Consider the following 24,241-nt stretch of genomic DNA (forward strand, 5'->3'; position numbering starts at 1 on the left):
GAGTTCTACCTCCACGTTGACAACGACAAAGAGTCATTCATCTCCTGACCATGTCTCTCTTTCTGACATGTTGGGTTCTAGGCTGGGTATTTCTGTCTGGGTCTCAAACAATAGATTTGTCAATTACAAGAAAGCCTTGTAAAATATAGATGTAATCTTGGAAAATACTTTCTACTTTAGGTCATGGCCAAGGGCAGAATTATCCAGACTGGAAGCCACACTCACCACATGGAGCCAGGAGAATGTGAGTGTTTTCTGCCCACACAGTAGCACATCTCCAACTGAATTCCCCACATACTCACCAGTGAGATCTCACCACTGAGCAACTAAGGATGGCCATGGTGCTTGTGTGTCACCATAGACACTCTCCACAGCAGGAAGTCAAGGTTCTGTCACCTAATGTAGGTTATCACTCACACCATGACCTTCAGGATGAAAAAGTCTCAGACTTCCAAACTGGGTATCATTCAACATGGGGAACTCTCTGTTCTGAAGATGTAATGCCTGAAAACACAAAAGACTCCAAGTGATGAATCTATGCATTCACACACAGATTATCACCAACAAGGCAAAATGTGTTATCTTAGTGTTCATCAAAAAAAAAAAAAAAAAAGTATGGAAGGTTTAAGCTTTGGACTTTAAACTATTCTAGGTACACCAATTTTATTCATTTGCTTCACCTTTATTTTTTAAATGTGTGTGTGTGTGTGTGTGTGTGTGTGTGTGTGTGTGTGTGTGTGTGTGTGCATATCAGTGCAGGTGCCCTCAAAGTTACAGGCATCAGGTCCCCTGAAGTTAAGGAGAGTTCTGAGCAGCCTGATGTGGGTGCTAGGAATCAAACTTGGTCCTCTACAAGAGCATCAAGTGATCTTAACTTCTGAGCTATCTCTCCAGTCCTTTGGTTTCATTTTTATTTATTCTTTGAAAATTACATATATGTATACATGTTTAATATATTTATTTATTTTACAACCTGACTGAAGTTTCTCTCCCCTCCTCTCCCCCATCCACTCCTCTGTATCTGCTCATCAGGCCTCTCATGGGTATCTAAAAAAAAAACATTGCAAGCCGGGCAGTGGTGGCGCACACCTTTAATCCCAGTACTCAGGAGGCAGAGGCAGGTGGATCTTTGTGAGTTCGAGGCCAGCCTGGTCTACAAAGTAAGTTCCAGGAAAGGCACAAAGCTACACAGAGAAACCCCATCTGGAAAAACCAAAAAAATAAAAAATAAAATAAAATGAAAAACATTGCACATCAAATTGTGGTAAGACTAAGCACCTTCCCTTATATTAAAGCAAAGAAATCCAGCATGAGGAGTAGACTCCCAAAAGCTAGCCAAATTATTAGGGACAGCCCCTGCTCCCATTGTTAGGAGTCCCACAAGTAGACCAATCTACATAACTCTCACATATATCCAGAGGGCCTAGGTCGGTTCCACGCAGACTCCCTGGTTATTGATCCAGACTCTGTGAGTTCCTATGAGCCAGGTTAGTTGATTCTGTGGATTGTGTTCTTGTGATGCCCTTGAGTCCTCTGGCTCCTACAGTTCTTCCTCCCTCTCTTCAATGAGATTCCCCAAGCTCAGCCTAATGTTCTGTTGTGGGTCTCTCTCTACATTGGTTTCCATCAGTTACTGGATAAAGACTCTCCGATGACAACTGGGGTAGTGGCCAATCTGATTACAGGAGATAGCCAGTTCAGGCTACCTATCCACCATTGCTAAGAGTCTTAGCTGAGGTCATCCTTGTAGTTTCCCTTGTGCCAGGTTTCTACCTGACCCCAAAATGTGCCTGCCCCCTTTGCAGTCATCTCTTCAGTACTCTCTCCCTCCATCCACCCCTCAACAAGATCCCCCAAGTTCTCATCCCCATCCATAAGATCTTTTCTATTCCCAGGGAAAGCCATGCATCTCATCTCCCTTTGGACCCTCCTTGTTACCTAACCTCTGTCTGTGGATTGTAGAATGGTTATCCTATACTTTATGGTTAATATTCACTTATGACTTAACAAATTCCACATGTGTCTTTCTGGGCTGGGTTTCCTCACTCAGGATGACTTTTTTCTAGTTCCATTCACTTACCTTCAAATTTCCTGATTTCATTGTTTTTAACAGCTGAGTAATATTCCATTGTGTAACTGTACCACATTTTCTTTATCCATTCTTTGGTTGATTGGCATCTAGGTTGTTTCCAGGTCTGGCTATTAGAAATAAAGCTGTGCCGGGCGGTGGTGGTGCAGGCCTTTAATCCCACCAGCACTTGGGAGGCAGAGCCAGGCGGATCTCAGTGAGTTCGAGGCCAGCCTGGGCTACCAAGTGAGTTCCAGGAAAGGCACAAAGCTACACAGAGAAACCCTGTCTCAAAAAACCAAAAAAAAAAAAAAAAAATAGAAATAAAGTTGTTATGAACATAGTTGAGCAAGTATCCTTGTGGTATGATTGAGCAACCTTTGGGTATATGCCCAAGAGTGATATAGCTGGGTCTTGAGGTAGATCAATTCCCAGTTTTCTGAACCACCATATTGATTTTCAAAGTGGCTGTACAAGTTTGCACTCCCACCAGCAATGGAGGAGTGATCCTCTAGCTCCATATCCTCTCCAGCATAAGATGTCATTTGTGGATTTGATCTTAGCCATTCTGACAGGTATAAGATGGAATCTCAAAGAAGTTTTGATTTCCATTTCCTTGATGACTAAGGATGCTGAACAATTAAGTGTTTCTCTGCCATTTGCAATTCTTCTGTTAAAAATTCTCTATATCTATATCCCATTTTTTAGTTGAATTATTTGGGTTTTTTTTTTTTTTTGGTATCTAGTTTCTTGAGTTCTTTATATATTTTGGAGATCAGCCTCTGTTGGATGTGGAGTTGGTGATATTTTCCCATTATACAAGTGGTTGTTTTGCCCTAACAGTGTCCTTTGCCTTCCAGAAGCTTTTCAGTTTCATGAGGTCCCATTTATTAATTATCAATCTTAGTGTAGACACTAATGGTGTTCTTTTCAGGAAGTAGTCTCCTGTCCCAATGTGTTCAATGTTACTTCCAACTTTTTCTTCTATCAGGTTCAGTGTAACTGGATTTATGTTGAGGTTTTGATCAACTTGGACTTGACTTTTATGCATACAGATAGACATCAGTCTATTTGCATTCTTGTACATGCAATATACAGTTATGCCAACACCATAAGATGTGGTTAAAGATGTGTTCTTTTTTCCATGTACAAAGTGAATCAATCATACATACTGCTCATAAATTTCCTCCAACTCCTCCCTGACAACATTCACCAGGCCCCTTCCCTACTTCCTGTCTTTTTGTTTTGTTTTGTTTTTAGCCCTTTGAGTGTTACACATATGTGCATGTGGTATGTGGTCATCCACTGAAACATGGACAGTCTACCAAGAGCTGCATCCCTGAAGAAATCTGACTCATTCTCCCCTCAGCAGCCACTAATTGTCAACAGCTCCTGAGCTAAGATTGGGTCTCCATGGACCCCTCCCCATCCATGCTGGATTTTTGATGGGCTTGATGTTGCAAAGGTCTTGGGTAGGAATCAATAGCTGCTGTGACTTAAGGAATGGAATCACTCTGTCCTATCCTGATGACAATGCTCCATTCTACTTGGCTCAACTGTCACTCTCTTAATGGGGCCTCTTCCACCCGCTACTATTAAAATCCCAAGTTACCACTGGATCCCGGTGTTCTCAGTATTCATCTTCTTGACATCTTTCCTTTCCAAAGAGCACTTACCAATATGCAAATATATTTTCTATAATTTACCTATTTATTATCCATTTCTCTTCATTTCAATATCAGCTACATAAAGCTCATAAATTTTCATATGTAGTTTCACAGAAATCTTCCAAGTGATTTCTAGAAATGGTAGGTACTTGTTCGATGCTCAACAAACTTACTGAAGAAGGGCTTCCTTGTCATTGACCAATTACACAAACTATTTAGCAATTTAATAAAATATCCAGTTAGTTCTTCTACAAACACTAAATGGGAATCATAGCACCCATTTTGACAAGGTTTATAAATCTCCTCAGGTTCACCAGAGACAATAACAGAGACTCCTAAAATTGCATAATTTTCTCTTTGAAAAATGTAAATACTGTGAGAATTTCATTAACTATAAAGATGATTATTATTTTCAAATGTAGCATTCTCCTCTGAGATAATCATCAATTGTCAGCTACCTGAATACCAGATTGTCATCTGTATTTTTCTTCCTCTTATCTAAATAATAAATGAAACATTAGTCAAGGTAGTTTCATCCATTTTTATAACAAGAATATCTAACAGATGCTGTTTGGGATGTTAAGATGTAGTAGAAATAAGAGGTTAGTATGTGATTAGCTATAAATCACCAATATAAATTTCCATGGTGAACATCTTGGAAGAAAGTATCTTGCTGTGACCATCCCATACTCTCCTGAGATCATTAGCATGCAAACAATTAACCACACTACAGCTCAGATGTAAGAAGGACTTCCACATACAGTCCACCCACACCCTGTGTTTAGTTATTTCGGTTTTCCTGTCAATATTCTGGCCCATAATTGTCTCTTCCCATTCCCTCCAGCGCCAGTTAAAGGCGACTTTGCCCTTGAGATCCCTGTGGACTTCAGCATGGCTCCTGAGGCTAAAGTACTCGTCTACAGCATCTTGCCAGATGGAGAAATGGTTGCAGATTCTGCAAAACTTGAAATTGAAAAGTGTCTTCTCAACAAAGTGAGTGATGTATTTCTTAAAATTTCTATTTGAAAAGAGAAAAAAAAAGTCTTAAGGATACAGATAAACGAACCCCTGTAATTGGCGTGTGCCTCAGTGGCAAAGATACAGACAGCACCAGCGTGCCAGATTTCTGTTCACAAACCCCCAAAATGGCTGGAGGTTGACAAGAAAGAAAGCAAGGAAGTGGAGGGAGAGAGGGGACCTGAACGCTTAATAACTGGCTAGTGAGTTCCAAGTCCTGTCACTTAGAAATTAATATATTTATGCCAGGTGCATGTGCACATGAATGCACACATGTGGGGGAAAGAAAACAATGTTCACATGGCTGTCTCCTCCAACATGAGTCCAGGAGACCAAGGTCAGGTCATGAGGTCAACAGCAGTTGCCTTTACCCACTGAGCCATCTCATAGACCCTCATGTCACATCATTTCATGCAAGACCAGTAATAGAAACCAGGCTATCAATGGTTAGTGTATTTATTTTCCCTCCAAATTTTCATTATGATTTTTCTATGTGTGTGATAAGGACATAGAGCCTTTCTGTTACTAAATGTTATGATACAATGGTAAGCACTGCAGCTCCAACTGAAAGGTATCCTGGCAGCCGGAAGCCAAGGAATACCAGAAAGTCATACCACACAACAAACCTCACACAAGTGATTTATTGAGAAGGAAAAAAACCAGGAAAGTGGCTGCCTTTGCTTGTGCAAGAAACAGCAACACACTGAACAGGATAGAGTGCTTACATAGAGCTTCTTGGAAAGTGGGTGGAAGTTTTCAGGATGGAGATTGGTGGGATTTCATGTCCAGAGGTTGGGCTTTTTGCTCTGCAGGGTGGGAGCAGGGTTCAGCAGTTAGGGCAGTTAAAATATTCTGTGGGTTGAACCTAGCAATTAGAGGTCCTCAGGGGAGGGTCCTGGCCACTTGTGTGGCTCAAGGGGCTTACATTCCCCCCTTCTTTGTTTATTATTGGTAAACAATCAGGTCACAGTTAAGGGGGCAATGTTATTATTAGAGTACTTCCTGTTGAAGCAGGATATTGAGGTTCTTTGAGCAATCTTGATCTTCATCATCAGGATGTAACTGCCAGCTACAGGTCTCTGGCTCCGTAGCTAGGGGCTGTTAATCCTGTAATGGAAACTGGTTAAAAGTCTGGTTAGTGTTGAAGAAATCTAGACAAGAAGTTTATAAGTCAGGGTGCAACTAGCAGGATTGAGAAAAGAAGGAAAAATGGTTTGAAGGGTAGCATCCAGCTTCATGTTGGACTATCAGTAATGCACTGGACAGAGGCATCAAGCTGTTTTGTTCCTTTTTAAAGATCTGTCTGAAGTTGTTGGATCTTATCTTTTATAGGAGTGCTAAGGGTAGCCCACATCTGGCCAACATGGACGGTGATCTCTAGCTTGATCATAGAGAAAGAAGGAATAGGGAACAGATGTATTAGAAGTTGATTTAGGTGTCATAGGGATAACTATCTCCTTTTGGCAACCTACTGGTGAGCAGTCTCCAGACCCCACCATGCAAGTGGTCTGGTTGAACCATTAAGGGTAGATTTAACAATAGCATAGAGGGGAAAGATATCTGAAACATTTTCCATCACCCTAAATCACTTTCTTAAACCTCCAGAACTTTCATGTACATGCCTTAAATCACTTTCTTATACTCCAGAACTTTCATGTACATGCCTTAAATCACTTTCTTATACCTCCAGAACTTTCATTTACATAACACTCTCTTAGACCTTTAAAACTTACTTAAGCTTTCACATCCTCAGACAACACTTTCTTAGAAACCTCAGAACTTAAGTTATCCTCAGTACTTTCACATACTTAGATTTTTATAACACTTGTACGATCCTGTATGAGTACATGAAGGTGCAGCTTAATACCTTATTAAACAAGTATGGTTTTTTTTTTAATTCTGTCATAAACCCTGTTTTTATGATTTTTGTTTTCAGGACAGGAATTAATTATCACACAAGAATAGAGAAAACATGCACAGGTGATAAGCCCCAGTAAAGGAGAGATAGATAGGGGAGCTATAGGGGACTGAATCAGCCTTTGGCAGCCTGATATAGAGTAACTTCCTGACACTCTTAGGACAGGCTGATGATTAGAAACAAGAGTCTCTAGGATGATAAGCATCCGTAATATATAAGAGCTAGTCCAGGTAGGTGTAGGTGAGAAGAAATAGAAACAAGAGCAAGTTTAGATATAAGAGAATTCTGGATCATTTGTTTATGCAGTGGCAGAAATTGTCATAATTGAAAATCAAAATGCCAGTTTGGGCCATTTGAACTATACTAAGGCCAGAGAGAGGCTTTTGTAAAAGTCCATGGAGGAAGAGGGGAAGGGTGGCAAAGTGAACCCCACTTGAGGGAGTTTCTATCAACTGCAAGTGGGAGCTGAGAGACAGGAAGGCCAAGGTCACAGAGGCCGAGATGGGCTTAAAGGATCTGTGGGGGCTTAGCAGGCAGCCCCTAGGGGAGGAGGCCAGACAACAGGGACAGTTCCAACAGTTGCACACATGATGAAGCCCTGGAGGGTGTAGCAGGCTCCAGGAGCCAGTGAGAGGACATTTACCAAGTAGGTGAGGAGAGATGGATGGTTAGAGCAGGTGGAGGAAGAAGCAGCTGAAGAATTTGGAACTGAATATGTTGGGTAGCAGAAGCCAGCAGAAACAAATGGTCTGCACACATCTTAAAAGTCAAATCAGCAACTTGAGTCATTTTGAAATGTTAAGACATAGAAACTATAGGGTGAAGGGGAACTACCCCTGACTTCGTAAGTTGGAGATCCTGAGCCAAGCGGTAGGTTCCACTGGTTTTTATAACTGCAAGGTTGGGGGTATTAAAGGGAGAAGTGGGGAGCAGAAGATCCTTTCTTAGGTCAGAGATGAGAGGCTTAAGTCCCCTGAGGCTTTGGAAAGAAAGTGGGTGTTGAGCCTGGGTTATATATTTAGTGGGGTCTTGTAGTTGAATAAGGGCTGTGATGTTTGGCTAAGGATCTACCTGAAAGGTTGGAAGAGAAGAGGTGTGTCAGATCATGTGGTTTGGAGGAGAATGAGGAAGGGAATGGCTGGCCAGCTGGGGACAAGTGGATGGGTGAGCAAAAGAAACAAGAAGCTTCCACTTTGGCTAGGAGGTTCTTTCCCAGCAAGAGGATAGGAAAGGTTGGCACCATTAGGAAGGAATGGATAAGGGAAATACCCTTCAAGATGGGGTTTGGTGAGCCTGGTAAGGATGTCTTGTTACTCCAACAGCAAAAGAACAAGATGGAAAGGTAGGTCCCCAGAACTTTGACAGGACCAAAGAAATGGGCCCAGTGTCCATAAGGAAGGAGATGAATCACCCACATACTATGATAACTACCTGAGGCTCCCTATCAGAGATGGCAGTGGTCAGGCCAAGGGAACCTGGGCCCACTCAGTCGTTCATGGCCAGATCACAGAGGTCACATGAAGGGCGATCTGGGCTTGATGTCCCATGCCGCAAGGAACATGGGAGCAATCAACACCCCCAATGCCCTTCTTGGTGGCACCTTGGACATGGTGGTTTACGAGGGTTCAGACAGGCCCAGTGACCCACTTGACTACTTTTGAAACAAGGGCACAGAGGTTCTCCAGCTTTAGGAGACCAGGGAGCCTGGGTTTTTGCTTTGGCCAGCTGAGAGGCCTTAGCTGTCATCAGGTATTTTTGTTTTGGGCTTTTTCATCTCTCCCATGGTACAACTTGAAGACTACAGTGAAGATTTCTGCCTGTGAAGTCAGGGGTCCACTCCCTAGACATTTGAGTTTGACCCTAATATCAGGGAAATTCTGGGAGAAGTAGGTCATAAGGAGTTGCTTCCCATTTTGGAGTCTCAGCAGCAAACTGAACAGGATAGAGGGCTCATATAGAGCTTCTTGGGAGGGGGGTGGAACTTTTCAGTTTTGAACTTTTCAGGGTGGAGATTGGTGGGATTTCATGTCCAGAGATTGGGCTTTTTGCTCTGCAGGGTGGGGTCAGGGTCCAGCAGTTAGGGCAGTTAGAGTGTTCTGTGGGTGGAGCTTGGCAGTTAGAAGTGCTGGGGGAGGGGCCTGGCCACTCCTGTGGCTCCAGGGGCTTACAACACTGTTAAATGTGTGCTGTGTCATAGATCCCAGCACTCATGTAAAAAGCCAGGCATGACTGGCAGCTTTTGCAACCCCACTGCTGTGCAGGCCAGAGGCAGGAGAATTGCTGGAACTTCCCACCTGCCAGTTTAGCTCCAGGTTCAGGAGAGACAGTCTCAAGTCTATAAGATACACAGTGACAGCAGGGCACACACACCCTCCTCTGGCCTCTGCTGGGTGCATGAATACATGTACCTGCACACAAGTGTGCACTACACCACACTCACATACCAAAAAGGAGCCATTTGTAAGACTTTCAGGGAGCCGGGATAGTCGTTTGTGGCTTCAGAGTTGGACTGACACATCTCCTGTCTTCCTAACTCAATCCCAGTGGTGAAAAGGAAGCAAAGAGCCCAGCTGAGTTCTCACAGTCATAATCTGGTAAACAGATGTGCATGCAGAGTTACAGGGTGACTCGCGTGGTAGGCTTCTGGCTGCAAGAGCAGGAGGCTGGCTAAGCTTGATTTCCCTTCCCGCAGGTGGACCTGACCTTCACCCCAGCCCAAAGTCTTCCCGCCTCACAGGCCCATCTGCATGTCACAGCTTCTCCTCAGTCCCTCTGTGGCCTAAGAGCCGTGGACCAAAGTGTGCTGCTCCTGAGGCCTGAAGCTGAGCTCTCCCCTTCCTGGGTGAGTCCCCCATCATTCTCTGTCCAAGAAAGGCCAGTGCTGAGGCTCTGAGATGATGGTTCTGATAAGGCAGTAGTCATCAGACACTAGGATTCTATAACATAAAAATGCTAAAGGCATCGCTAAAGGGAACTCTTCATTATAAAATCTTGCAGAGGGCTGGAGAGATGGCTCAATGGTTAAGAGCACCGACTGCTCTTCCAGAGGTCCTGAGTTCAATTCCCAGCAACTACATGGTGGCTCACAGCCATTTGTATTGAGGTCTGGCGCCCTCTTCTGGCCTGCAGGGACACATGCAGGCAGAATACTGTATACATAATAAATAAATAAATCTTTTAAAAAAATTAATTAAAATGTTTAAAAAAAAAATCTCCAAGAACAGCTCTGAAAACTTCAGCCAGTTGTGGTGATATACTGTGTACCCCAATAAAGTTTGCCTGGGGATCAGAGGATAGAGCCAGGCACTAAGTTAGAGACAGAGGTCAGGCAGTGGTGGAACACACCTGGATCTCTGTGAGTTCAAGTCCACACTAGGCTACATAAGAGAAACAGAACCAGGCAGTGGTAAGACACACCTTTAATCCCAGGAAGTAATGTGGCTGGACACAGAAAGGTATATAAGGCATGAGGAAACAGGAACTTCCTTTTTTTAGGCTGAGGATTTCATAGAGGTAGAACTTGTGTCTGGCTTGCTCTGCTTCTCTGATCTTTCAGCTTTCACTCCAATATCTGGGTCCAGGATTTCTATTAATAAGACTTTAAGCAATTCCTGTTACAGCCAATAAACTCAAGGCAAAGCCTGAAGTCAAGTACTCAGTGAGTTGTGAAGCTTGTGTGTGACCCAGGCCCTCTGTGTCCTTACTGCGCCTCTCCTACCCCAGGAGTGGCTTGTCCCCTAACAGGCTCAGGATGGAGCTTTTCAGAGAGACGCTGTCTGGGGAGCCCAATGAAATGGTTTATATGAATGGAATCTTGTACATCTCAAGAGTTCCCCAAATAAGAAAAAGACAGAATGCTTTAAATTTTAAAAGCAGAGTACAAAGAGGTACTCAATTTGTTCTAAAAATTCTCAGAAGGTTCAACTGAAATCACAAACTAGTTACTGGAGTCTCAGCCAATTTAACAAGAGCAAAACTATAAGAATGGGATTTATTAAGAAAAAATACATGATTACTGTAATAGTTTTTAAAAAAAAATTATTATTGCCACTGGCTATTGACATATTTTAAAGTGTATGTAAAGTGCTTATGCAAATTTAAAAACAGTAATCTTTAGACCAGGTAATGCTGGGAACTACCCAGTCTTCAACTAATGTGCAAGTTAAACTAGCATTTAGTTTAGTTTTAATGATGAGTGTTTTGATGCACATGCAGAAAATGCTTAGGAAAGTATATGATTAAAATGTTTTTCTTTTAGATTTTTATTTCCCCAATCCATTAAATAAGAGATTTCTTGAGCAATTGTTTTAGCTGACAAATACAGGCAATTAGTTAACAAACACACAAACACATGTACTGCCCAGAGAGTTATAACAAAAAAAAAAAAAAAAAAAACATGAACAGAGTTTCCTTCCTTCCACCACCCTGCCCTAGCCATGCTTTGGCTGCTTGAACTTTCAATGATTACAGCTATTTTTTACTATTTTATTCCACATTCTCTATTAGTCTTTGAAAGTATTGGCCTTTGTTCATTTTTAACATCATCTGTTCATTCTTCTTATTATAAAGCAGCATATGAAAGCTGATTGTGCAGACCCTTCCGGTCTTCACCTTGCCTATAAATCTATATGATTACTGTGTGAAATCCTTAGACAGTTTACATTTCTATAACCAACACATGCGGTTCATTTTTAAGTCGGATAGTGAGCTGGGGTCATATTTCCTCTCATTTGTTTTCCTCTGTCCTGACACTTAATTGTTCCTTCTTATATTTACTCCAAGGCCATCATCCTCCTCACTTGACTTCAGTTCTCTAGATCTGTGGCAGCGCTCAGTTCTGCTGCTGTCCCCACAGAGCCCTCTGTCACCCTGCCCTCTGTCATTGTTTTTGCTCTTTGGGGGGCTCACCACCCAACTCCCAAATAAAGCACACATGGAGGCTTATTCTTAATTGTACATGCCTGGTCTTAGCTTGGCTTGTTTCTTGCCAGCTTTTCTTAAATTATCCCGTCTATCTTTGGCCTTGGGGCCTTTATCTTTCTCTATTCCTGTATACCTTTTCTTTCCTTCTTACTTTGTTGCTGATTGTGTAACTGTGTGGCCACCCTGAAGTCCTCATACTTCCTTTCTTGTTCCTTCCTCTTAGATTTCTCCTCTCCCAGATTTCTCATTCTATTAATTCTTTCTGCCTGCCATCCCTGCCTATCCTATCTCCTGCCTCACTATTTCCCTTCATGTCTTTATCAGACCATCAGGTGTTTTAGACAGGCACAGTATCACAGCTTCATATAGTTAAATAAATGCAACATAAACAAAAGTAACATACCTTAATGCTGTGGATATGTTTTGTATACTGTGAATGTGTTGCTCTGATGGGTTGATAAATAAAATGCTGATTGGCCAGTAGCCAGGCAAGAACTATAGGCAGGACAAGGAGACAGGAGAATTCTGGGAAGTAGAAGGCTGAGTCAGGAGACACTGCCAGCCTCCTTGATGAGAAGCAAGATGTAAAAGATACCAGTAAGCCACGAGCCATGTGGCAAGGTATAGATGTATAGAAATAAGTTAATTTAAGGTGTAAGAATGAGATAACATGGCCATACAGTTTATAAGTAATATAAGTCTTTGTATGTTTATTTGGGTCTCAGCAGCTACAGCCCAGGCAGGACGGGAGATAACTCCAGCTACACCTTAAAATAATAGTCTCCAACATTTCCCTGCTTTTTTCTAAACAACAGTGAAAGGTTTTAACTTTAACACAGTAAGGCTGCATACAATACAAACAATTATCAAATAAAGATTACATTCACAATGTACTGAATTCCAATTCATTTATTTTTTGGTATATTTAAAGAAAATCTCCATAATCTATCATATCATAGTAAATCCAAAATTTTACACCTAATTTACTTTCTAACATATCTAAGGAAAACTGCATCCCTAACTATCTAGTCTTCAACTCCATTAAAGGCCCCAAAAGGATATAATATTATTTAAATAAACAAAAAAAGTGCATAGCAAACAACTTCCAAAACTCTAGCAATGACAGAGACAGCTAACTGCCTGGAGAGTCACCTTAAGTTCTTTCTGCAACCTTGGGGCATTCATCTTTAGCCTATAGGTCTAGAGTATCAGGCAGACTTCTCAGTGAAGCAGGAAATTTGAAGGACTGTTTTGCCTTGTTTTGGCAAAGTTCATCAGTTGCTTTTCTCTGTGTCCTGCAGAATATTTGACAGACACTTCTGGGAAGCAGGAACTTCGAAGAACTGTCCTGCATTGTTTTGGCAAAGTTCAATAGTCTTTTTCCTGTGTATCCTGCATGTCCAGTCTGCATATCACATTGTCAGCAAAGACAAGAGCAGTTTCTTTGGCCAGTGACTAACTTTGCTACAATGAAAGCAAACTCCATAAGGAATTCTTCAATGCCCATCATCTCTGAAATAAATTGGTGCTGCCAGGAGCAGATATGTCTCATTGTCATGAAAAGCCCTAAGTTAGCAAAACATTTTAAATGTCATGTTCTGTAGGTCTTTGAAACTTTTTGAAGACCATCTATCTATCAAAAATATATCTCTATATTATCTGGAAAGAATACCTAATATATCTATAATTTTTATTTTTATAAGTGACTAAAAACTAACCTATGTTTCTTCATTATCCTATTTAGTTTATAATAATAGCTTTCAAAACCTAGAACTTCACCCTACATTTCCAAATGAACTGCATAGGCACAATACCTCAAACAAAAATAGAAACATGCATATACTATGTTGTAACAATAATAACCTTAAATTTTTATCAATATACAAAAATTCCCCAAATAAGGACTGGAACATACATACAGTGTGTTATAACAAAAGTTACATTAAATTTGTGTCAATATACAAAGTCCATATCAATTCAAAATATTTGAGATTAATAGTTGCTTTTTAGTTTAAAGTAGATTCAATAATTCACCCTATTATCATTCCTATATTCCCCTAAATATAACAAACATCCATGACCCACCAAATAACCAAAAGGCTGTGGAATTTGATTTCTCTAAATTGCTTCCTGTTTTCTATGGGCAAAGCAGCTTTAGGGTCCCAGAGAAAAACTTTGAGATAACAACCAAGTCCTGGGAAGACCAGCTATAATCTTTGTTGGTGGCTATTACCTGTCAAGTTTTAGGAGGTATTCCTTGATCAAACCTGATCCATATTATTCCTGAAGGAATCCACAACCTCTTGTCTCCTGTGGGTACAAAACTCAAACGCATTTTTTATTTCCATTTAACGAATATATTTGTTGACTTCTTTTTTAAACTAAAGGCATTCATAAAGTATCTAGGTTAGTTCAATTTAGCAGTTTAGTTCATAATCCCATGTCTCCTAGAAGCTGTCTTTTGCTTCTCAACAATCAAAAAAATTCAAAATTAACATAATAACGTACAGGATCCAAACTCCCTGTGTATTTCTCATCTCTACATGGCTTATTCTTTTATATATCACTTTATTTCTTTAAAGACTTTATTTTTAAACTATTCATTTTTCCATGACTAGACCCTTTTTCTTTTCTTAAGCCTCTGCACATTGTTAAACACACTGTAACCTCTTTAGAGGTTCTTCATCTGGACTTCTTTTATTGTATATCTTTTAGCCTTTTTGACCACATGAACAAACTTTAAACTGCTAAGCAGGGTAGACCTATGCCCGTGGCTTTGGCAGCTAGATAGGTAATCTTCAAACACTTCAAAGACCTACCAAATATGGCATTTAAAATGTTTTTAAAACTTAGACTTTCCTAGACAATGAGACATGTCTGCTTCTGGCAGTACTGATTTACTTCAAAGAAGAAGATGGACATGGAAGACACTCCACATGGAATTTATCTTCTTCTTGGCAGAACTGGCCATTTGGGCAAGAAACTGTTCTTGCCTGAACCGATTGACAGGATGTTGTATAATCTAGATATACAGGACCCATAGGAAAATGACCATTGAATTCTGCCAAAACAAGGTGAGATGGTCCTTCAGGTTCCTGCTTTGCAGAAGAGACTGCCAGACATTCTACAGGACACAGGAAAAATCAACTAAAAAAACTATTGACTAAACTAAACTGAAAAAAAAAGTCCTATTGGCTGAAGATGGATGCCCCAATATTATAGATAAACTTTGGATGACTGTCCAGGCAGGCAGCTGTCTCTGTCATTCCTGATTTTTGGAAGCTGCTTACAATGCTCTTTCTGTTTACTTAGGTAATAATATATCCTTCTGGGTTCTTTGAAGTAGTTGAAGATGAGATAGTTATAATTATAGTTTTCCTTAGTCATGATAATAGATAAATTAGATATTTAACTTTAGACTCACAAATATAGGATAAATAGAATATTTTCTTTAATTTTGCCAAATACAAATAGACTAGATATTGTAACTAATTCTCACTTGATAACTGTTTTATTATGTGTGATTTTACTAAGTTAAAATTAAAACCTTCCTTTTTGATTAGACAGAAAAGGGGAAGTCTGGGGGATGTCTTTCTGTATGCTATGAATACATTTTGCTCCCAAGGTTAATAAATAAGCTGCTTTGTCCTATGGCAAGGCAGCTTAAAGGCAGGAAGGAAAGGAGAGAGACAGGAAAGAGAAAGGCAGAGGCTAGGAGATGCTAGCCACCACCAGGAGAAGCAAGATGTAAAAGTACCAGTAAGCCACAAAGCACACATGGCAATGCATAGATTGATAGAAATGGGTTAATTTAAAATATAAGACCTAGCTATCAAGAGGCCTGCCATACACCATACAGTCTGTAAATAATATAAGCCTCTGTGTGTTTACTTGGGCCTGAGTGGCTGCAGGACTGGTCAGGACACAGAAAAACTTTCAGATACACCTGTTTCTTACCAGATTTTTTTAAATTATCCTGACTATCTTTGGCCTCAGGGCTTTTATCTTTCTCTATACCTTTATACCTTTTCTTTTCTTCTCATTCTGTTGCTGGTTGTGTAGCTGTGTGGCTGCCCCTAAAGTCCTCCTCTTTCCTCTCTCATTCCTAGCTTTTATATTTATCCTATCCCATATTTCTCCTTCTTTTAATATATTCTGCCTGCCACCCTCCACCTATTCTTTCTCCTACTTTGCTATTGGCCATTCAGGTCTTTATTAGACCATCAAGTGTTTTAGACAGGCACAGTAACACAGCTTCAATGAGTTAAACCAATGCAAGATAAACAAAAGTAACATACCTTAAAATAATATTCCCCAAAAGCTCTCATCCTGACTGACTTCTGCAACCCAAGTGTTCACCCATATTTGGGAGAGTCCCTTCAAAATTCCCCATGTTTGTTTCACTGTTTTCTGACTTCTCATGACATTTCAGGTTGCTGCCTCCCTTGGGGCATTAAGCATGTGGTTGTACTATTCTGAGAAAGAGGGAATCAGAGACAAAATTCTTTTGTAGCTATAAGTGTAAATCCTTTGGCAATAATTAATACTTTGAAAGAGGGTAAAACATCAGCTATGTAACCATGTTCCCTCAGAACATTGGAGAATTGAATGTACAGATTTATACCTTCCAAAGTTAGTGCTAAGATGCTTGAAGCCATTTATTCTGCATCTTTCTATTTGTCCAGATATTCTGTCTAGAATTTTGTAAGATCCTTTATTTATTTTAGATAACTAGAATATTCATAAGCATCTGAGGACATGGCAGCCATGGTTTCTTACTGTGTCCTGGTGAGCCTGTAGATCATTTCTGACATTATTGTTTTTAAATGCATGAGATAAAATATGTAAGAATACTAGAAATAATAATTGCAAAACAGATGCCCTGTATGAAATAACAGTCTAAATAAGCCACAATATCAATACAAATCATCATGGAGCAAGTTAAAACCAGAAAGGGCTGAAGCAGAGATTTCGCATAAACACTGCTATGTTTTACTATGGGCTGTCTTAACTCACATCTTTCTACACACTGGTTGTCAACTGAAAATAGACAGGGAACAGTGGAGCCCACATCCAGGTACAACCTCTGGACTGAGAAAATATGAGTTCCCCCTTCAGAAGCTGAAGGTACCTGAGTACCAGTTGAGCAAATGTTGCCCTGTTCTGCCTCACAGATCAAGCTGGCCATTTTTTAATTATCCACTCAAGTCCTAATGAATGATGATGCAGATGGCATTTCAGGCTACCTGAATAAACCAAATATAATGAGAAAACATCTCTGATATTGCATCTGGTCAAAAGTCATAATCTTGCTAATAGGTGGCTGCTTATTGATTCATAAGCCAGGCAATGTTAAATTTTTGTTAAATGCCTAAGAAAATAAGGATATAAATTTTCCTACCCAAATATCCAGACTTCTAAATTTTCAGTCCCTTGAGATCATGGGGATCCCAATTTAAAAACTTTAATAGACCTTCCTTTGTACTTTGGAGGTTTTGTTCTATTATCTGATTCCTAATTACTATTATTTCCTCAACTCTCCTATCTTTGATCATGTTGGTTTCTGTCATTAACACTGGAAATCTGTAGAAGAATTACAAGTCGATTCATTGGAAACTTAAGCTGGCCCTGTGGTCTGGGCTTGGGTGATGCTATCTGTCACATGTCTGGCTATGTTGCTACTTTAGAGCAAGCCAGCATGTTCTTTGGAGGATCTACAAAAGGCAAAAGTCAGTTCGTGAGCTTTGTTCCCCAGAGTCACCGCCCATCCCAAGAAAAAGTTCATGTCTCAGAGTCACAGGTTCAGAGCATCCTATGTTGAGGAGACTTTGTTTCCTGTCTTCCTCACACATTACCCTAGCCTTGCCTTCTGTGGACTCCTGACCTCCAGTGCCCAAGCTGGGTTGGGTGCAGTCTGGAAAACTTGCTTGTACATCATCAGCTTCTCCTGTGGCTGCTACCATGACCGCTTCCCTTTGGACACGTGCCCTGCCGTACCTCTCCCTGTAGTTAAGAGTTTTCCTGCCTGGCCCACAGTCAGGCCAAATCTCTCTCACCCGCCAGGCCCATAGATGCTCAGACCCAACCAAGTAAACACACAGAAACTTATATTGCTTACAAACTGCATGGCCATGGCAGGCTTCTTGTTATCTACTTCTTCTATCTTAAATTAACCCATTTCCATTAATGTATAAATTGCCACGTGGCTCGTGGCTTACCGGTGCCTTACATCTTCCTTATCATGGTGGCTGGCAGCTGGCAGCTTCTCCATCCAGTCTTCCACTTCCCCCAGTTCTCCTCCTTCTTGTCCCACCTACCCTATCCTTCATGCCTGGCTACTGGCCAATCAGCACTTTATTTATTTTAACCAATCAGAGCAACACATTTGACATACAGAACATCCCATAGAACTCTTCCTCTTTTCTTTTCTTTAAAAAGCAAGGTTTTAACTTTTATATATTAAAATTTCAGATAACAAAACAATTATCAAGCAAGAATTACAGTTATAATATTAAAGAAATATCCTATCTATCTTATATTTGTGAGTCTAAGGTTTTATATCTAACTTATCTTTTATCCTAATTGAGGAATTTATAACTAGCTAGTCTTTAACCACATCAAAGACCTCAGAAGGATATAATATTACCTGAGAACTAGGAGAAGGATGCAAGCAACTTTCAGGAGTCTTGTAGGGTAGACAGAGACAGCTGGCAGCCTGGACAGTCACCTAATGTTCCTTTGTAAAGTTGGGGCATTTGTCTTTAGCCCACAAGGCTAGAGTCTCTTCGTCATTTTTTTTCAGTGTCCTGTAGAATGTCTGGCAGTTTCCTCTGTGAAGCAGGAACCTGAAGGACCATTTTGTCAAGCAAAGTTCAGTGGTCACCTTTCTATGGGTCCTCCATGTCCAGTTGATCAAGCAGTCCAGGCAAGAACAGTTTCTTGCCCAAATGGCTATTTTTGCCAACGTGAAGATAAACTCCATATGAAGTGTCTTTAATGCCCATCCTCCTCTCTGAAGTAAATTGGTGCTGCCAGGAGCAGACATGTCTCATTGTCTAAAAAGTCTAAATTTTAAAAATATTTTAAATGCCATATTCTGTAGACCTTTGAAGTGTTTAAAGATTACTTGTCTGTCTGAAATATATCTAGAAAACTTAACATGACTATAAGTTTAACTATCATAGAAGACTAATTGATCTGTATTTCTTAATTATCCATTAAAATCTAAATGAGTTGCATAAACATAATACCTCAAACAAGGGTAGAAATATATATACAGAATAACAAAATTAACTTTAAGTTTGTATCAATAGACTAAAATCTATACCAATGTAAGACATTTTAAACAAGTTGTTGTTCTTTAAAAGTAAGTTCATTAATCTACCCTTTCATCCTATTATATCTATATCATATGTCCTTTTTTTTTTTCTTTAGAAAGAGATCACATTTATAATCAACCTGATTTAAATAAAAATATTGGTTTTTCTTTGTCCCACATCAGAGGGCTCTTCTGATTTGGGACACAAGAATCTCTTAATTTTTTTTTTTTTTTTTTTTTTTTTTTTTTAGCAATATGTCTGGGTTTAGAGAAGGAGTGAGCCAATTCCATCTCCAAACCCAGCTTGATAATTTTGGGAAATTGGGCATATTTTCTCTTACTATTTCCTGCTGGAGGGGGGCACTGTAGCTTATGGGGACACAAAGAAAATTTTAGGATTATGGAGTAGTCCATGAGGGTAAACCTCTGAGCCAGTTGCCTTGAAACCATTCTGGATGTTGGATCATCTGGGCCATGGTGTCATCGGAGACCTTTCAGGTAGTCTTGGCTGATCAAACCGGATGTATCTTAATCTGGAACAAATCCACAGCCAAGATAACAAGAAGCCTGCCATGGCCATACAGTTTATAAGTAATATAAGTTTCTGTGTGCTTTCTTGGTTGGGTCTGAGCAACTGTGGGACTGGCGGGTGAGAGAGATTTGTCCTGACTGTGGGCCAGGCAGGAAAACTCTAACTACATCTCCCTCTTCCTAATTCCATGCACTGCAGTTTGGAGGGTTGAATACATCCTTCTGTCAAAGAGGGAGGTGGCTTGGGTTTGTTTGTTTTGTTTTGAATTTTTTTCCCTGAATTTTAAGAAAAAAAAAATATGTAGAGAAATCTTCATTCAGATCTCTTCAGGCTATTTATACTGACTAACTCAATTTTTGTTTTGTTTGTCTTTATAGTGTACCTACCAGTGGACTGAAATATACAACCTTGGTATTTTATATTTATTGAATGGTTTATGTAGTGTAAATATATTTCTAAATGTTTAATGTTTCATATTAAGTAATGTTAAAATTACATCAATCTCAAATATAACATGCAGGATTTACGTTCATACCTTTTTTAAAATATGTTAAGTATTTTTAGTCTTTTTCTAAATATTGTGAACACCTTCAGAATAAAGGACTCTTCAACAGAAAATATTTAGAAAACTTTGTCCGGGGACCATTGAACAGTTGAGAAATGATTTGCAGTGATCAACTTTTGTTTTTGTGAGAATCTTCCAAGAACGCCCAAGAAAGAGGTCCCCTTGTCTCCTGTTTCTCACAGATATACAATTTGCCAGATGTGCAGCCCAGCAGCTCCATCCCAGGTTCATACCAACTACCTGAAGATGAAGACCCATATGACTGGAATACAGATAGTGATGGCCTTGTACCCTTACACTCAAATGAGAGGGATATCTACAGTTACGTGGAGGTAAGCAGTGTTACCCACTAACATGCGACTCTCAGAATTATTTAGGTTTCATGAAATGCTATAGTGGCAGAGAATTTTGAGGGTCAGGCCAGGGATAAGATCAACCACCTTATAAATGATGGTTCATGGATTCAATCCCAAGCATTATAAAAACTGCATCTTGGAAAGTGCCCAGTCTAGGCACAGAGTAGATGAGTAATTTTTTTTTTTATCTGTTTTTTTGAAATAGAATGTTACTATGTAGCTCTGGCTGTCCTGGCACTCACTCTGTAGATCAGGCTGGCCTCAGACTCACAGAGATCTGTGACAAGTCTTTCTCTGTCCAACAAGCCAGCTCCCAAATAAAGACACAGAGACTTATTATTAATTATGAATGTTTAGCCTTAGCTTAGGCTTGTCCCACTAGATCTTATAACTTAATTTAACCTGTTTTTATTCATCTACATTTACCTTGGAGTTTTTACCTTTCTTTCATTCTGTATGTTCTAATTTCCTGCTTCCTCTAGCGAACTGTCTGGCAAGTTGGCCCTTGGTTTACCTTTCTCTTTCTCCCACCTCCCTACAACTTAAATTCCTCTTCCTACTTACTCTCCTTGCCCAGAAATCCCGCTCATTCTCTGTGCCTAGCTATAGACCACTTAGCTTTTCATTAAACCAATCAGAGTGACATATCTTTACACACTGTAATCAAATATTTCTCAATAGAGATCTACCTGAGTCTGCCTCCAAAGTACTGGGATTAAAGGCATGTACCACTGTGCATGGCTGTGAATGACTTTTTAAAATAACAGGGCTTTGTATCAGAAAGAAGACCAACACATATGACTCACTATGAATTCTATGTTCCCCCCACACCCTCTAAAGAGTATGAAAAAGACAATTTGAATAGGAATTATACTTGAACATGTGAACCTATATCTAAATTAGTTACAAACACATTGAGTTTTTTACAGAATTTTGAGATATTGTTTCTTTCTAGGACATGGGATTAAAGGCATTCACAAACTTGAAGATCAAACATCCTAAAGTATATGAGAATGTTTTGATTTTTACCCCAATACCAGGTAAAATAACAAATCAGCATATATTTTCAGAATAAAATAAATGTGAATTATTTACCAAAGGTGATAAAATATAACTGTAAAGCATGTATAGTATCCAAATAAAAGAGAAAGAGCTGAAACTTACCTGAGCAAAATGTGTCTAAATGTTTGCTGGTAATTCAAGGAAGTTAGAGATTGGAGGCTCGTCCTTCAATGTTAAGGAGACAGATAAGACGAAGTGCAATAGTATAATAGAGAATCGTTGTGAGAAGTGTGAAGAACTTTTGTAGACATGTCAGAGAGGTGGAGAGAATTTCCTGTGTATTAGAGACAAAGAAGAGAAGGGGAAAAAAAACAGGCATTGCAGATAGAGGAGAGGATGGGAAAAGCAAAGCACTCAGGTCAAAGGTCACACTCACTCTCTCTTCATCAAATACCAACCATGTGTAACCTTTCACTCTTCCTTCATGGGAGCCACTTCCAGAGTGGCTGCACCAGTTTGTATTCCCACCATCAGCAAGAGCGAGTTTCCCTTTCCCGTTCTTCTCCAGGTGGTTGTCAGTTGTCTTGTTGACTAATGTGACTGGGGTGAGATGAAATCTCCAAGTTGTTTTAATTTAGATTTCCTGAGTTACCAGCATGATGAACACCTTTAAAGATATTTCTTAGCCATGTTTATTAATTTTGAAGACTGTGTTTAAATCCCATTTTTCAATTGGGCTGTTTGTTTTCTTGACTCTGCTTTTTGAGTTCTTTATATACTCTGGATACTTATCCTCTATCAGATGTATAGAAGCAAAGATTTTTCTCCCACTCTGTGGACTTCCACTTCACTTGATTGTTTCCTTGGCTGTGAAGAAACATGTTAGTTTTGTGAGGTCCCTTTTATAAATTATTGACCTTAATTCCTAAGTGAATGAGTCTTATTTTAAAAGTCCTTTCCCAAACCCCCCCCCAAAAAAGTTCTTTCCTATACATATATTTTGCAGGGTTACTGCTTATGTTTCCTTTCTAGCAGTTTCAGATTTCATGTTGAGGTCCTTGATCCATTTGGAGTAGATTTTGTGCGGGGTCATTGATGTAGGTGAATTTTCATGTTTCTCTATTGAGCAGCCAGTTTTCAGAGCATCATTTGTTGAAAATGCTGTCTTTTCTCTCGTGTGTGTTTTGGCCTCTATGTCAATTATCAGACAGCTGTAATTACATGATCTGTTTTTGGATCTTACATTTTGTTCTATTGACCTACATGTCTATTTTTGTGCCAGTACCATGCTGGTTTTATTACTATACCTCTGCAATATAACTTGAAATCATGAATCCCTATCTTCACTACTATTTATATTCTAAATATTATATATATGTTAACATAAAATAAAACATAATTCTGACTGGACTATATTAATTTTCCTCATACTGATTTGAAAATAAATCAAAATATCATCACAAGCAACAGGAACTAAGGCACTGTGACTATTCTAGACAATGGATAAATTGGGCAACTATCACTGTAGGTACTTAAGGCAATAAGTGAAGAACTTAGTTGCTAAGGAACACTTAGTAATTAAAGGCACATAGAAAGACAGGTGTAAGGTTATGGCCATCACAGAGAAGGACATGTAGAAGAAATGAAGCTGTCTGTTTGTTTTTGTATTTGAACAATGGGAGAGATTTTCAAGCTAAGATTCAGTTGGGAAATAAAAACTCTAACTGAGTCTGAATGTATACCTGTTCTTGGAAAAGCAGAACACAGACCCTCTGTTGCCAACTTTAAATCTTGCATTTCTGGCCAGTATAAACCCAAGCCAATGCTATGATTCTTGAGTAATAAACTCCCTTTGCATCACAAAAAAAAATCAAGAACCAAAACACAACCTTGATATGGACTGTTCCATTGTGTGTACTTCTGATCCAAGAGTTTGTACCTATACCTCTTTCAGTTTTATATAAATGTAAGCCTATGAAAATATTGAGTTACTCCTACAGATCTAGAAATCTAGAGAAAGAAGAAGCATTCCAAGAATGTCTCTGCTGATAGTGTAGCCATCACTTAACTCTGGTCTAGAGTGATGCTCATTGTAGCCACAGGAACTGTTCCCTATGAGATAGTATTATGAATATTCAATCTTCCTTGTATTTAAAAGCATTCCTTGACTATTCAGCCCAATAAAATATACACTGTGCTTCCTTCCAACTCCAGCTACACTAGGGAATGTTTTCTCCAGGATTTCATAGTTTCTGCTTTTGAAAAAGATATTACCTAGCCTCCCACAAAGTGATAGGTTCAATGTATCATTTCCAGTATCCTTGTAATAGCATTTAACATTCAAGAAGAAACTGAAAATTAAGCTACATTTGCCCAGCACATTGTATCTCTTTGTACTCAGAAATATGTCTATTTCTTCCATTGTAACTTTATAGTATTTGATGTTGAAACTAGCAGTGAAGACTTAAGCATCATGAGATTAATAGCACATGAAGATCCACTACGTAAAGATCCACCACGTGAAGATCCATCACATGAAGATCCACCTACTGAGACCTTTCGAAAATATTTTCCTGAAACGTGGATCTGGGATTTAGTCACGGTAAAGTAAGTAATTTCCATTTGTAAGATTCAGTCTGGGTATGAAATTTTTATTTCTTTGTTTTCTAGTACTTCTCTAATTAATTTCTATCATAAACTAACAGAATTTCCCCAAGTTCCAACCCTGAAAAAATTCCTCCCAGAATCCTGGGGAAGACGCTATGTACAGCATGGAGTATCTGAGAGACAGTAATCTATGTACACCATGTTCTTTTGTCTGTTGACTTTATTCCTCTGTGACATAATTCTATCTATACAGCTTCAGCTCTGACCT

At 39.5% G+C, this 24,241-nt stretch overlaps 1 protein-coding gene across 1 annotated transcript in view; it reads left to right on the forward strand.

The window, feature by feature from the left end:
• Positions 1–24,241, forward strand: part of LOC118580271 (murinoglobulin-1-like) — a 91,831-nt gene that overhangs the window by 39,930 nt on the left and 27,660 nt on the right. Inside the window, exons 13-18 of the mRNA XM_036181943.1 lie at positions 181–244; positions 4,580–4,728; positions 9,363–9,512; positions 20,191–20,340; positions 21,320–21,404; positions 23,802–23,973. Coding sequence (XP_036037836.1) covers positions 181–244; positions 4,580–4,728; positions 9,363–9,512; positions 20,191–20,340; positions 21,320–21,404; positions 23,802–23,973 — 770 coding nt within the window. The remainder of the gene's footprint in view (positions 1–180; positions 245–4,579; positions 4,729–9,362; positions 9,513–20,190; positions 20,341–21,319; positions 21,405–23,801; positions 23,974–24,241) is intronic.

The sequence above is a fragment of the Onychomys torridus genome, chromosome 3 (genome assembly GCF_903995425.1).
Source record: "Onychomys torridus chromosome 3, mOncTor1.1, whole genome shotgun sequence".
In the NCBI taxonomy this organism is placed as follows: Eukaryota; Metazoa; Chordata; class Mammalia; order Rodentia; family Cricetidae; genus Onychomys; species Onychomys torridus.